General features: G+C 33.2%; 1 protein-coding gene across 2 annotated transcripts in view; it reads right to left on the bottom strand.

The window, feature by feature from the left end:
• Positions 1-420: 420 nt before the first annotated feature.
• The window catches only part of LOC134721438 (b(0,+)-type amino acid transporter 1-like), a 36445-nt gene continuing 23233 nt past the window's right edge, over positions 421-13632 (bottom strand). For both annotated transcript variants that reach the window (XM_063584469.1, XM_063584468.1), the window contains exons 6-13: positions 13316-13415; positions 11683-11727; positions 10350-10473; positions 9739-9842; positions 8930-9026; positions 3020-3169; positions 2371-2539; positions 421-1594 (exon numbers count right to left, since the gene is read on the bottom strand). In XM_063584469.1, coding sequence (XP_063440539.1) covers positions 1524-1594; positions 2371-2539; positions 3020-3169; positions 8930-9026; positions 9739-9842; positions 10350-10473; positions 11683-11727; positions 13316-13415 — 860 coding nt within the window. In that variant the 3' untranslated portion in view covers positions 421-1523. The remainder of the gene's footprint in view (positions 1595-2370; positions 2540-3019; positions 3170-8929; positions 9027-9738; positions 9843-10349; positions 10474-11682; positions 11728-13315; positions 13416-13632) is intronic.

Genomic DNA, 13632 nt, shown 5'->3' on the forward strand with positions numbered 1-13632 from the left:
CCAATTTCATCCTCTTTTTTTGTAATAGAAGACTGCGATAGCTTATTTAATGGTAATTACCAAAAATTAAGCAGCTCCTAGATTATTTCTTACGATTTATAATCCAAATAATGACAATGCTTATTATGAGGTAGAACTCCGAGGCAGCCTTTTCCCGCCTTTTAAAAAAGAAAAAAGAGTTCCATAGCTTTTCATTAATCATTTTAGCTTATTTTGTTTCTCAACTAAATATGCTCTTCTGACTTATAATTTCAAATCAAAAGCTACGATAATTATTAGTACTAATTGTTCCGTTTAAAACAAAAAGATTATCGGTTGTACTCCTCCTTATAAGAATATTAAAGGCATAAAAGAACTGTACAACCCATAAACAGGGAGCTGGTCTATTTTTTAGACAGTTGATACAAAAAAAGACCCGGAATTGCTGAAGTTCAAAAACATCAATAAAATACTCATTTTGATCTGTCTTTATTTGTTGTATACATGTATATGTATCTCTACAACAGAGTTCAACAATGTTCATCAGACTTTATCAATATACATGTACAAAATAGTGTTTACAGCAAATACTTAATATTCAAATGTACTGTTTTATTAACTCATTTCAGAAAAGCACTGCATTTCGAACGCAACTTTATAAAGCGAACTTATCTATTTAGTAACATTTTAAAATTCTTTTGAAAAAGAAACATTTCTAATAAAGATAATGAGGGACTCTGCTTATAAAATACGATTACAATTCAAAAGATAAACAAGAAGATCAAACAATAAAACGAAATGTAGAAAGCTATAATAATTGAATTCAAAATCAAATAACTAATCCGTTTAAGATAATGCAATAATAACAAGTGAAACTGCGAGCTACTGCTCACTGATGATACCCCCGCCGCAAGTGGATAATATAAATAGTGTAAAAATATGCAAGTGTTCGGTAAACAGGAAGTTGTCGAGTGATGAATCTGAAAACGCATCACACGGTATAGCTGACTTATATAAATCCTGAAACCAAATTTCAGAAATCCTTGTATTGTAGTTCCTGAGAAAAATGTGACGAAAATTTTCAACTTGGCTATCATGTGTAAAATCATACAAGTGTTCGGTAAACAGGAAGTTGTCAAGTGATCAATCTGGAAACGCATCACACGGTATAGCTGACTTAGATAAACCCTGAAACCAAATTTCAGAAATCCTTGTATTGTAGTTCCTGAGAAAAATGCGACGAAAAATATTCATGGGACGGACTGACTGACGGACGGACTGACAGACAGAGGTAGAACAGTATACCCCCCTTTTTTGAAAGCGGAGGTATAATAATTGTTCGATAATAACAAAGTATTATACTGCACCTGACAAGACAATATTTACATTTTATGGCGTGTAAGAATATGCATCTTCTCAAATCAATGACAATAAGATACTTTATTTTGTTCACTTTGGTATGATTTTCATAAAAGGAACGACTATATATAGTAGCATATGATTCAACCACTGTTTGTTTTCTTGTAGTCTGTTTTTTTCTATTTTCAGTCAAAGTCTGGAACATACGGACTTGGCGCAACTTCCATAAGTTTCTGTAAAAACCGAGTCACTGTATCTATAAAATAATAAAATACAACAGATTATATGCGGTACATATTCCCCATTTCTAACTTTTATTTAATTTTAGAATGTATAACTATCAGTAGTCCATTACTATGATAGTATATAGTGCTTAAAGATCAACCTATAAATGATATGAGTAGATCTGAATTCCTCCCCAACCGGGGCTTCAGCCTTTATTGTGTTCTGTTAGTATATGTGGCAACACCACATAGCATCGTGCAATCGACTTATCTCTCCTCTATAACCAATAGCTGATTAAAAATCAATTTTTGTTTTAGATGTTTCCTTCTGGTAGATATTTTAAGAAGACGACTAATCACAATACACGAAGTATTTTTTAAGTGTAATCTATTATAATAGTATTTTCATTATACTCATCTCATTGGTATAACTGCTGGATGCTGGATGCTATATTTATTTTAGCATACAATAGTTACACATTTTATATTGAGTAAAGGCGACTTTTTAAATTTTTTACCATAAAATTATGTTTAAAAAAATTTAATCAGAAAGCAGGTAGAAATTAAGTATCTGACAGATCTGAAAAGTATTCTCACCTTATAAATCCTTGCTATCAAGCTAATGATCAAATATGCATTAATTCTGTTGAATATTTGAGAAAAATATTTGTGGGACGGATAAAGACGGACGAACGGGCGAAAAGAGTTGATGTCTTATAGAATGCGGTCAGTTTACTAGAAAACAATTTAAATGGTATCTGATAATATTAAGTGTATTTGCTATTTCAAATTTATTTAACATACATACCAAATCGCCCTGTCATAAGTTGGAAATGAACTAATGGAATATAAAACACTAGACCACCGACCATAAAGATAGCAGCATAAAGGAATTCAATTCTTGGATCTTGAATTATTGGTGCAATGACAAGGTAAATAGAACAGGCCAAAAATATCATTGGCAGCAATAAAAACACCTGAAAACAAATAGTACTATGTCATGATATAAATTGATGACTTTTATATACATGTTTTAGTAACGTGCATGGTATAAAGATCTCAAGTTAATACCCTTCAAGGATTATCTCTTCTTTACAGTAACAAAGTTTTTTTTTACCATGACAATGAAATGTAAATAAATTATTTAACACTAATTTGTCATTCTTTTTGTTGGTTAGTATCCAATTCATAAAGCATTCTGACTCGTGATTGCCTTTGAAAACATACGTGTTTACATAATTTTCTAATATTTTATCTTTTGAATTATTATCAATTGCTCTACAGAAAAAAATGTATCACCTGTTTGCCAGAAAAAAAACATCAACTGAAAAATTGCCTAAATGTTAAGCATGTACTAACAACTCTCGCTTCTTAAGAATGTCTTTGATAGTGAACTTGGTATATATAACAACCAACTGGAATATAAGGTTGGTAAATAATTTAAAAAAAATACTCACTTTTATTGGTCTATGAGCATCCTTCATTTTCCATCGTAAAATAAACAAACTAACGATGGCCAGTGCATAAAACAACCATGCAGCAAAACTAAAGAAGTCAATCAATTGCCCAATATCACCGGGAATCAACATTAATAACGATAAGGTTGCCTGCAAAGATAATAAAAATTTGCAAGTTACAGCACGAAGTCCAGCTTTTGATAAGCAATTTCACTTAAAATACACAAAACATTTCTATATTTCGAGCGCACTTCTAAGTTCAATGAATAATTTCTGCAAAGATCAACTATTGAAAATATGATAACTTGGGTGTTATTATCATATTTATTAAGTCATTATATAGTCCAATAATCAAAATGAAAGGTGCATTGTATTTAAGAAATGCTTTTGCTTTAATTTCCCACTCTGTATTGACCCCTCAAAGAACTTTTCAAGGGTCATATCTTATATTGATAGGATGGCATGTGATTTAACGTCAAATTTTCAATTAGCCGGGCCAAATCTGCGTTTGTATACATCTCACACAACTACACGGAAGGCGATGTCCTAAAGACTGGATATTAAATAACTTCGGGAAACTCTTGATCTGAACGGTTACATGTATAATAAAGAAATATTAGAAAGACATTTAATGACTGTTCAAATCAATATCAGCTTTTAACAAGACTCCTTTACCATTTATGTGACCTTTTGTTTTCAATTGTCATTTTCATTTTTACCTGTTTCCTAAAAGTTCATGTATTAACCAAATTCAATAGGAGACTCCCAAAGTACCTAGAAGCAAACTTTTTACTATTGACGTCGCATAATATACTGGTGATAATAACGTAACGTCGGAAATATAGCAAAAACCCGACTTATTTTCTTGTTTTTTACGTAACGTTTTTCTAATGTGATTTCTAATGTGTAAGCATTGATTCATTCAGGGTTTTTTTCATGGGAATATTTTTTTTCAGTAAAGATATTCATGTATATTTTATTTAACGAAAAATGTATATATATTTTATATTTTTTAATTATAAGCAGAGCCACGTTGAATCATTTCATTTGAATCGGAAAGGTCTACTAAAATATTTTATGAGTGGCTAAACAACAGTGCATGATGTTTAATTCTTATTTCAATCCAAATTGTCCAATACAGAAAGAATGTCTAGATGGGTGTCCTCTGAAATAGTTATACGATAAGAGGCATCTACATCAGCAAGTATGTATAGCAGAGATTTCGTCGGTACCAAAGCAGTCTTTGTCTTTAAAAGTTTATATTTTAACGGATCATTGTCACTGATTTTGTCATAATAATGACCTCGGAAAACCTCGAATCCAGGGGGATATGTAGCACCCCAGCTGTCACTCTCTGCTGAATTCAATACGTGTGAACCTTTGGAAATTTTCATTAAATAATAGTCAAAGTTATCATCGTCGGTTTTGACAGCCACAACAGAGTTTATGGCAATCTAATTGAAATTAAATCTCTCACTCGCTATTTTTTTTTATTCTTGGTCGCTGCGTGGGAGCGCAGCGACCAAGAATAAAAAAAATAGCGAGTGAGAGATTTAATTTAAAGCGACCAAGAATAAAAAAAATAGCGAGTGAGAGATTTAATTTCAATTAGATTGAGTTTATGGATACCAAATCTGATATGTCTTCTGAAAGAATGTCAGTGTCTTGTGCTACTTCTTCTTCGTTAGAAGTTTGTGTTATTTCGCGTGGCTTAATAGTTTTCTTTACCCCGGTATTTTCTACATTTAAACAGTTAAGATAATTCCCCAAAATGCATTGATCGCACGTGTAACAAGAGAGATCGGAAACAATGATTTCATTACATGTACTAGTAAAAACATGATGTATTTGTCTATTTTGCTGGATCGGCTTAAATATTTTGGAATTGTGTCTATCAATTGAGTCCACATATCGAAATACCCTTCTTTTAAATAATGCACTTCTTGGCTTTTTAAGGCTACTTTCGCAGAACGTAAATAAATCCTTCGCATTCTGAATCACTGTATTGCCACGTAGAACAGATATGTCCGCCTGTCTTTTTATAAATCCCCCCGCGGCATCTTGAGGCCCTTTTGCATGGCTTGTTTCAAAGAAATTTCTATGGAATGTTTTATATCCGAAATCAGGGATGGCAGTAGATAAACTTCCTAAACAGTGCCGCGATTTATATTGGCTAGAACAACCGTCTGTGAATTCATGCATATGATCAACTGTGTATGATATTGAATCTAAATATTCCTTAACTTTCTTTTGGACATATTTTGTAAAATCATTATCATGTTGCAGGTCCGGGGAAATTACGAAAAAATGTTCCGTAATTATTTCCGGAAATTCTTCTGTACTGTCTACACCATCGTATTCTAAAATGGCGTGTCGGTGCATGACGGTTACATGAATGCTGCATTCAGTTCTTTGGAAGTAATTGGATTGGATTTCTTCTTTCTCGACACAGCGATAATTTTCCGAATAATCGTGGATGCATATGCAATGATTGACTGGCAAGTTCTGAACAAGACTTTTAAGTTGATTGCTTTGCCAGTTTGATCGGTGCTGGTGAGCGGGGAAAGTTTCGAGAAGCTTTTTTAAATTGAGAAACATTTCGTTTACGCTAGTTTTCTTTTTTATCAGGGTCAGTCGGCGCCTTACATTTTTACCCTTCGATTTTTCAGTTATATATTCATATTTTTGCCATTCAACAGTTGAAGACGACTGTGATTCGTTGGGTGAAAGTTTGAAATTACCAACTCCGCAAAGGCTACATTTTCGGTCAAGACAATTTTTTCTATAAAATCCATTTACTTTTGGACATAGCGTAATATGTATAAGGTCTGACATTTTCTCAAATACGGGATAGTCACTTTCTTGCGAATCGGTTTCCCTGTCACACGATTTTCTGAACTTCATACATGCTTTGAAAACAAGGTTTGCTTCCACGTGATATCTACAACAGCATGTATTTCTATCTTTTTCAGATGCAGGTCTTACGAAAAACGGTCGAAGTTTCTCAAATGCTCTTTGTCCAATTTTAATTTCCGGATATTTGGCGACAAAATCTAAATACGCATCAGTTTGTGTTTTTTCCAGCACGTGTGTCATATGCGAAGTATATAAGTTTGGTCCCAATCGTTCTCTTTTGATATCGGATTTGTTGCCGGTCGGGTGTGATATGCCATCAGAGAGCCAAAAGTTATAAACTGTTTTCTTTGTTTCTTCTGAAATGGAATCTTTTCTTGTTTTCTGTTGCGTAAGAGCCCATGCAGACGATTCACTTTTAAGAATTCTAGACCTAATACGCTGGCCTCCAGCAACCCTTCTTGCTGGCAAACCTAAATTTTTACACAGTTTTAATTTTACCTCTCGAGTTTGCTAAATTTTCCCCGCTGATTGATGCAGTAACAGAATTCATTACCGAACGTGCATTCTTAGATCGCTTTAATTTTGTAGATTTTATTATTTCTTGAATATCTGCAACGACGGCCATTTCAACTGGCGAAACTGAATGTTTCAGATTAGCTATTGTTGGCGATCAAGGGGATCTGCGGGCCAAATAAGTCGATATAACTGCGCATCGTTTAGATTGAGATTTTGGTAAACCTTCTTTAAATTTTCTTAGGGCTCTGGCCTTTTCCATTCTGTTTTTGAAAACATTTGAACCTTCTGGTACAACAAGTGACATTGATGAAAGTTCTACATTTTTTTTACCTCTGTGTTTACGGACATTCATTTTATTTTTCAGTTTTCTTTCATTTATTTTCTTAGATTTCTCCCTTTGTTCTCTCTTTTTTCTTGCATTAATCGTTTGACTATATGTTTTTGTCTCGCTCTCTTTATTCTTGTACAACTTTCCATAAGATTTTCTACTCGTTTCATTTTTCTGAAGCCTTTTTCGTTCTCTGTTCCTAATAAGTATTTCCTTAGCCGAAAGTTTACTTTTTTTTCTGTTATTCATATTTCTGTAAGCATATTTATATTTGAATGTACACAAAATTTTGGTCTGATTTTTTTAAGTCCGATTATTTTAATTGATTGTTGGTTTATAAATACATTCAATAATTAAATATGAGTCTTTTTTGTCTCGTGTTTTATTTTTTTGGAACTAATCATTCTCCTGAAACACCAGAGATCATTTCGGTTGTTTGAAGGGATTGGTGCCTCTTGTTTTGTCTACGAAAATTATCTAATATGGTAACTCTTCTTTTAGATTGTTTCAGAACTTCCTAAAGTCAAATCATTTTTTACGAATTTTAATATAGAATAATATTTTATTTCATTAAGGGAGCAACCATTTGATTTTAATGGGGGGGGGGGGGGGGGGGGGGGGGGGGGGGGGTGCTAGGGATGAAAAATTTTGTCCGGCATTTTTTATAGTTGTTATCTCGGTCCGGCATTTTTATTTTCACTATATTTGGTCCTGCCTTTTTTTACAAGTTTATCCTGGGTTTGTTTGCCAATTGCTCATCCTGCCCTTTTAACCCACCGCAGTTCGCGCCTGTCCTATAGCTTTTGTTAGTCTTTTATATTTTTTTACTTTTAGTTCATCTCTGTGTTTCGAAGTGAAGAGTGGCGTCCATTTTCTTGATCTAGTATACATTAGGATTTCGGGGCCTACTCAAGACCTCCTCTGGGTGCGGGATTTCTCGCATGTTGAAGACCCATTGGTGGCCTTGGGCTGTTTTCTACGTTTTGGTCGGGTTGTTATCTCTTTGACATATTCCCCGTTTCCATTCTTATTCATTATTTTTTTACTCGAAACTCCTGTCTGCCTTTTTTTTACAATCAAAACCCCTGTCCTCCCTCTTTTTCAAATTTCATTCTAGCCCCCCCCCCCCCTTTAAAAATCAAATGGAAGCTCCCTAAGGCAAAAACATGCCCATATCGTTTCATGTATGAAGATCGATTCTTTACAAGTTCTTCTTATAATTTCTTTTGCGTATTGACTCTGTGTGAAATATGACGTTTCATTATTTTTCGACGTTTCTTGTCTCATTGGACATTTTTTCTGATTTTTCTTTTCTTTATTTGCGAAAAGGATAAAATATAAAAACAGCCAGTATTTATATTATCATGTTCAGTATTTGTTGTAATTTTTGAAATCTGTATCAGTATTTTTCTTCTGATTTAATCGCGATACATCGTAGATCCCGAAATCGTCAAAATGGAATATTTGTTTGGATTTCAGATGATACGGGACATTTTTTCTGATTTTAAATTTTTTCAATAGTTTTTTTTTAAAACAAGTAAACTCAAAAAGTTTGGTACCAATTTAAACAGAAATGTTTGTAATTTATAAATTATAAATATAAACGATATCCTTTTAAAATTACCTTCAGTATATGAATTTGATCTTCAAAGTTTGCAGTTGGAGTCTAGATTATTTGTCACCATTACAAGATCAAAAAGTTGCTATGACGTCATTTTTCTACATGTATGACGTCATATATGTAAGTAAAATTATGTAATTCAAAACTTTACATATGGTTCTTTAAAATTCCTTCCAAATGAGAACTACCTTTGGCTACTCAATCCATATTTCATTCTCAAAAATGTTTGGAGATCTCAATGTTCAATGTAACGCATTACACGGCAAAATTGCCTATTTCATAAAATTTCGCGCTTCAAATCGAAACCTATTCGTGAAAAAAATATCATGAAAAACAGATATTATGTTGCCATTAGATTGGGTAACGAAAATTATTTAGCGATTCTGCAAATTGTTGCGTCCTAAACGGACAGTTAGCCTTTTCGCCGATTTTTCTCGAATCACCTTCAAATTGTCACCAGTATCTTGCGCGACGTCATTGCTATACACACGTATCTGTGTCCACACTTGTTCGTACATTTTAAACATGACTGGAATGCAAGTGTGTGCTGAATGTTAAAGATATATTGAGATTTTGGACATCCACTTACTGTAAATATAAGACATGGGATTGGTGTATACCTTCGACAGTTTACATATGACAATATTTCTGGAAATTGTTCATCTCTTGCAGCAGAGTATAGTGTTCTAAAATTAAAAAAAAAATTGTTGTGTCCTTTATGTCGGCATACAAGTTCAAGAAATAATCATTATGAAAATTACAACCATAGATTGGTGGATATGGAAATCATTAGATATGGTCCATCTAACCACTGCTTCACTATATTTCCTATCAGTGATAGAACCTATATCTATTTTACCACTGATATGTTTTCACAACTTTTTTCCAGTCATTTCTATCAATTTTTGTAAATATAAAAAAAGATGTGGTTTGATTTCGAATGAGACAACTCTACACAAGAGACCAAATGTCATATTTTAGATTCTTCTCCAACCAAATTAGTCAAATGGTGATATGCGCAATAGTGCATTTCTCTTGCGAGAATTAACACAAAAGGGTAAAGAAAAATTATCCAAACATTTTAATGTCAACCAATTGGAACCGGTAGGGTTCTTTTCACACACAAAATACATCATTAATCAATTTCTAATGTATCTAAAACAGGCAGTTATTATAACAATATTTCATAAATTACGACTTGCTGAAGTCTCATTGACACATTCCCGGTTTCCAATTCTCAATTCCATTGTTATATTTAAATTTGAAACACTTACTACACATGTATGTAATTTTGCGGTTATCAACGCCCGGAAACGACAGAAAAAATTACACCGAAAACAAAAGACATGTAGGAACACGAAAGCTAACAAAACAGTCCACGATACCGATATAACTTACCTGACCCCTGAAAATAAGGATCCATTTGCAGCACCAAATGTTGAACACAAAACAAATATTGGCATTATTATACCAGCAGATCCAAGTACTTCCTCTCCCCATGTCTGAAATTCAAAATGATAAAAACTAGCATTCACACATACACGTATCACTTGAGAAATGAGTACTTCAATGTACGTAGCTGGCACTTATATATGAACGTGTTGCGAAAATGTGTTGTAAGTATACTTTGAATTTTCATATATACATCATCATCTGATAATTTCTATTGAAATTATATTCAAAACAATTTTACATTTAAAGAATGTATGGATGGCTGTTTGGAGTCGAGTGACAAATTAAATAAATATCCAGGACGAGAACACGTAGGCGCGATATGAATATATAAACCTTGCTTTGTACTATAGACCGACAAGCTGGGTTGGATTTTGGACAAAAGTCATGCGCGTCATATGGTAAAACCCAAAGTATGTATTTTATTATTTATTCATTTGACTTGTACCACGTTTGAACGTTTCGTGGCCCTTTTGGTCAAATTACTGCCCTTGATAAAATTTGCGGATAAGAATTATTATTGATTACTAGTAACTCAATTATGATAGAAACATTACCACGGCAACAGCATCAGATTCCAACAAACCATCTGTTCCCAACACAACCAGATATGAAATATTGGCTAAAACATAGAGAACGGTCACTAACAGTACACCAACGATGTTAGCTCGGGGTAGATTTCTACAATTAAGGAAAAATGTGTCTCAAAACAAAAAGTACTCATATAATTTAGAGGCAACAATATGTTACTGATGGTCAAAACTCGTTAAATAAATGAATATACAAAACACGCGACAAAATCGTATGAATCTTTAGTTCAAAGCCATATGAAACGAACGACTGGTGAAAAATAATGTTTATCCAATTCTTGAACCAATGCTTGGATATATCATAAACTTATAATAACTAATCTACTGTGACGTTTTATTGCATTATTTACACCTCCATATCCAATCGTAACTACTCGGCGTGAAAACAAAAATTTCTCTCGTTCTGTTATCATGTGAACATATGGCATATGGCAGCTACTTAATTGTCGTGTGTTGAAGTCGTAGTTAACCAATTGTCACCTTAGTAAACAATCAACAAAGAAGCATGGCTATTGAGCACGTGAATAACATGTACAATATAAAGATAGTTTATTACGTATGCATGGTATTGCGATCACCGGAGTTTTCACTGTATACGGCAAACATATGGGCGAATAATTGTTGACTGGAAGCAAAAAATTTAAAAAGGAAATTTCTTCTAAATTTGGACAAATTAAAGACTTTTTCGTGAGAAAGAAGTAAATATAGATAAGTTTTATATTAAAAATACTAGTCATTACATGTAAGTTATAAAAAAACATATGCTTCATTTATTTTAATCTGAAGTTTCATATGACTTTAACCATTTTTCATCAGCTGAGACAACATATACATAATAGATCTATGTACCAATTCATACTGTTGGAACACCGCTTATACGGACCCGAAAGGTCCATAATAAGTCTATAAACAACATATTTCTTTCGCATTTATTATCTATCCTAGTACGTTAATTTCGTTTAAAAATGAAAGTAAACGTTTGTTTTTATCTTAAACTTTTCAGTTTTGTATAATGCAGCAAGAATTGCAATATAAATCATTAACTTAAAAGAAAATGTACGATTTGTTTTATATTAGAAAAAAATTATAGTACATAATTATGAATATTACACAAAACTTCATGTTACATTTTGCCTATTTCTTATACATGTAATAAACTGAGCTTTCAAATTTTAAAAGATAAAAACATATCTAAACCAAGACTTGGCAATCCGACTGAGTGTAATATTTGTAGAATGTTACAGGACTATGAATTTTCATAATATTAAATATTATATTTATAAATTATATTTAGCCTTACACATATGGATTCTTGAGTTCCTCTGTGATGTAATTCAAATTATTCCTACAAAGAGAGATAACTCTAATGGTTATAAGAGAAAATATCATAAACACCTACAAAAATGTTTAAATTTACTTAGTATATTTTCTTTCATAATACACCCACCTAATTTGGTATCTCGTTCCATTATGCTAATGTTGATCATAAATATAAAATTGAGAATGGAAATAGGGAATATGTATATTAAGGGACAACAAGTTAACTTGACCAAACAGCTGACAACAGCCGAAGGCACCAATGGGTCTTCCACGCAACGAAACAATTTCGCACCCGGAGGGGGTTTTCAGTTGGCCCCTAATTAAAATTGTGATGGTATGATACTAAACCCCCAACGGGAAGGATTGTGCCTGATGTGATATATGAAACCATAATATGATGAAACCATAATCTTTCAGTCAGTTTAATTGAAGTCTGGAGCTGGCATGTCAGTTAACTGCTTGTAGTCTGTTGTTATTTATGTATTATTGTCATTTTGTTTATTTTCTTTGGTTACATCTTCGAATTCCGACATCAGACTCGGACTTCTCTTGAACTGAATTTTAATGTGCGTATTGTTATGCTTTTACTTTTCTACATTGGTTAGAGGTATAGGGGTAGGGTTGAGATCTCACAAACATGTTTAACCCCGCCGCATTTTTGCGCCTGTCCCAAGTCAGGAGCCTCTGGCCTTTGTTAGTCTTGTATTGTTTTAATTTTAGTTTCTTGTGTACAATTTGGATACTAGTATGGCGTTCATTATCACTGAACTAGTATATATTTGTTTAGGGGCCAGCTGAAGGACGCCTCCGGGTGCGGGAATTTCTCGCTACATTGAAGACCTATTGGTGACCTTCTGCTGTTTTTTTTTATTTGGTCGGGTTGTTGTCTCTTTGACACATTCCCTTTTTCAATTCTCAATTTCAGTGACAATGGAAGTCACACTAGACTCCAAAACATATAAATGAACTTAAACAAAAAAAAACCATACAAGACTAACAATAGCCAGTGGTTCCTGACTTATGACAGGCTCAAACATGCGGCGGGGTTAAACATGTTTTGTGAGATATCAACACTTCACCTATACCTCTAGCCAATGTAGAATAAAGAAACACATACATAGCAATGTCCATTTCTATATTTTTCCCCGTTTAATATGATAGTGTATGTATTGTTTATACATTGAATTACCAAAGCTTTTTTTTATATAATAATGAGTATGAATTTAAGGAAACTAGAATGTAACCCGACAACATAAAATAGAACAAAAACATACTAGCAACACGCCATGTGTAATGACACGAGCAGGACGTTCGTATCTTCTAGAACGCCTGTGATTACCGAAATTTTGTGTGGGGTTAATAAATTGACAATTGAGATAGGTAATGTGTCAAAGAGTGAAACAACAACACGACAAGAAAACAGCCGAATACAAATATAGCGAAGTCTTCCGTTTTTCTATATATTTTTTTTGTGAATGTGTTTTAATATTGCAAAGTCTCAGACTATATCTTTCTAGTTTTTTAAGAAGTAATCAATGTTTTACACATTACTATCTCTTTTGAATTACCATTACAAAAAGAATAAAACTAGTGTGACACATTGGAGTTCTTACCAACCATCGTAAGCCCATAATGCATCATAAAATGCCAAAGCAACACCGGACGCCGACCCGACAGTTCCATCAAACCCTGTCTTCATTGTAGCTGTATGTCCTACAGTGAACAGAATATACAAATATGTTATAATTCAACAGTGATTTTAAACACGAAGCTGTGATAAAACACACTCAAGGCGAGCACATACATGAAACCGTGGGACAATAAAAGGGACATCTCTAAAGACGTTATCATTTTTTTTTTAATTCTATTGTGGTTTTTTTAGGGGGGTGGTTATTTTTTTTTGCGATTTTTTTGTATGTGTCGGTTTTTT

This window comes from Mytilus trossulus, chromosome 6 (genome assembly GCF_036588685.1).
Source record: "Mytilus trossulus isolate FHL-02 chromosome 6, PNRI_Mtr1.1.1.hap1, whole genome shotgun sequence".
NCBI classification, from domain to species: Eukaryota; Metazoa; Mollusca; class Bivalvia; order Mytilida; family Mytilidae; genus Mytilus; species Mytilus trossulus.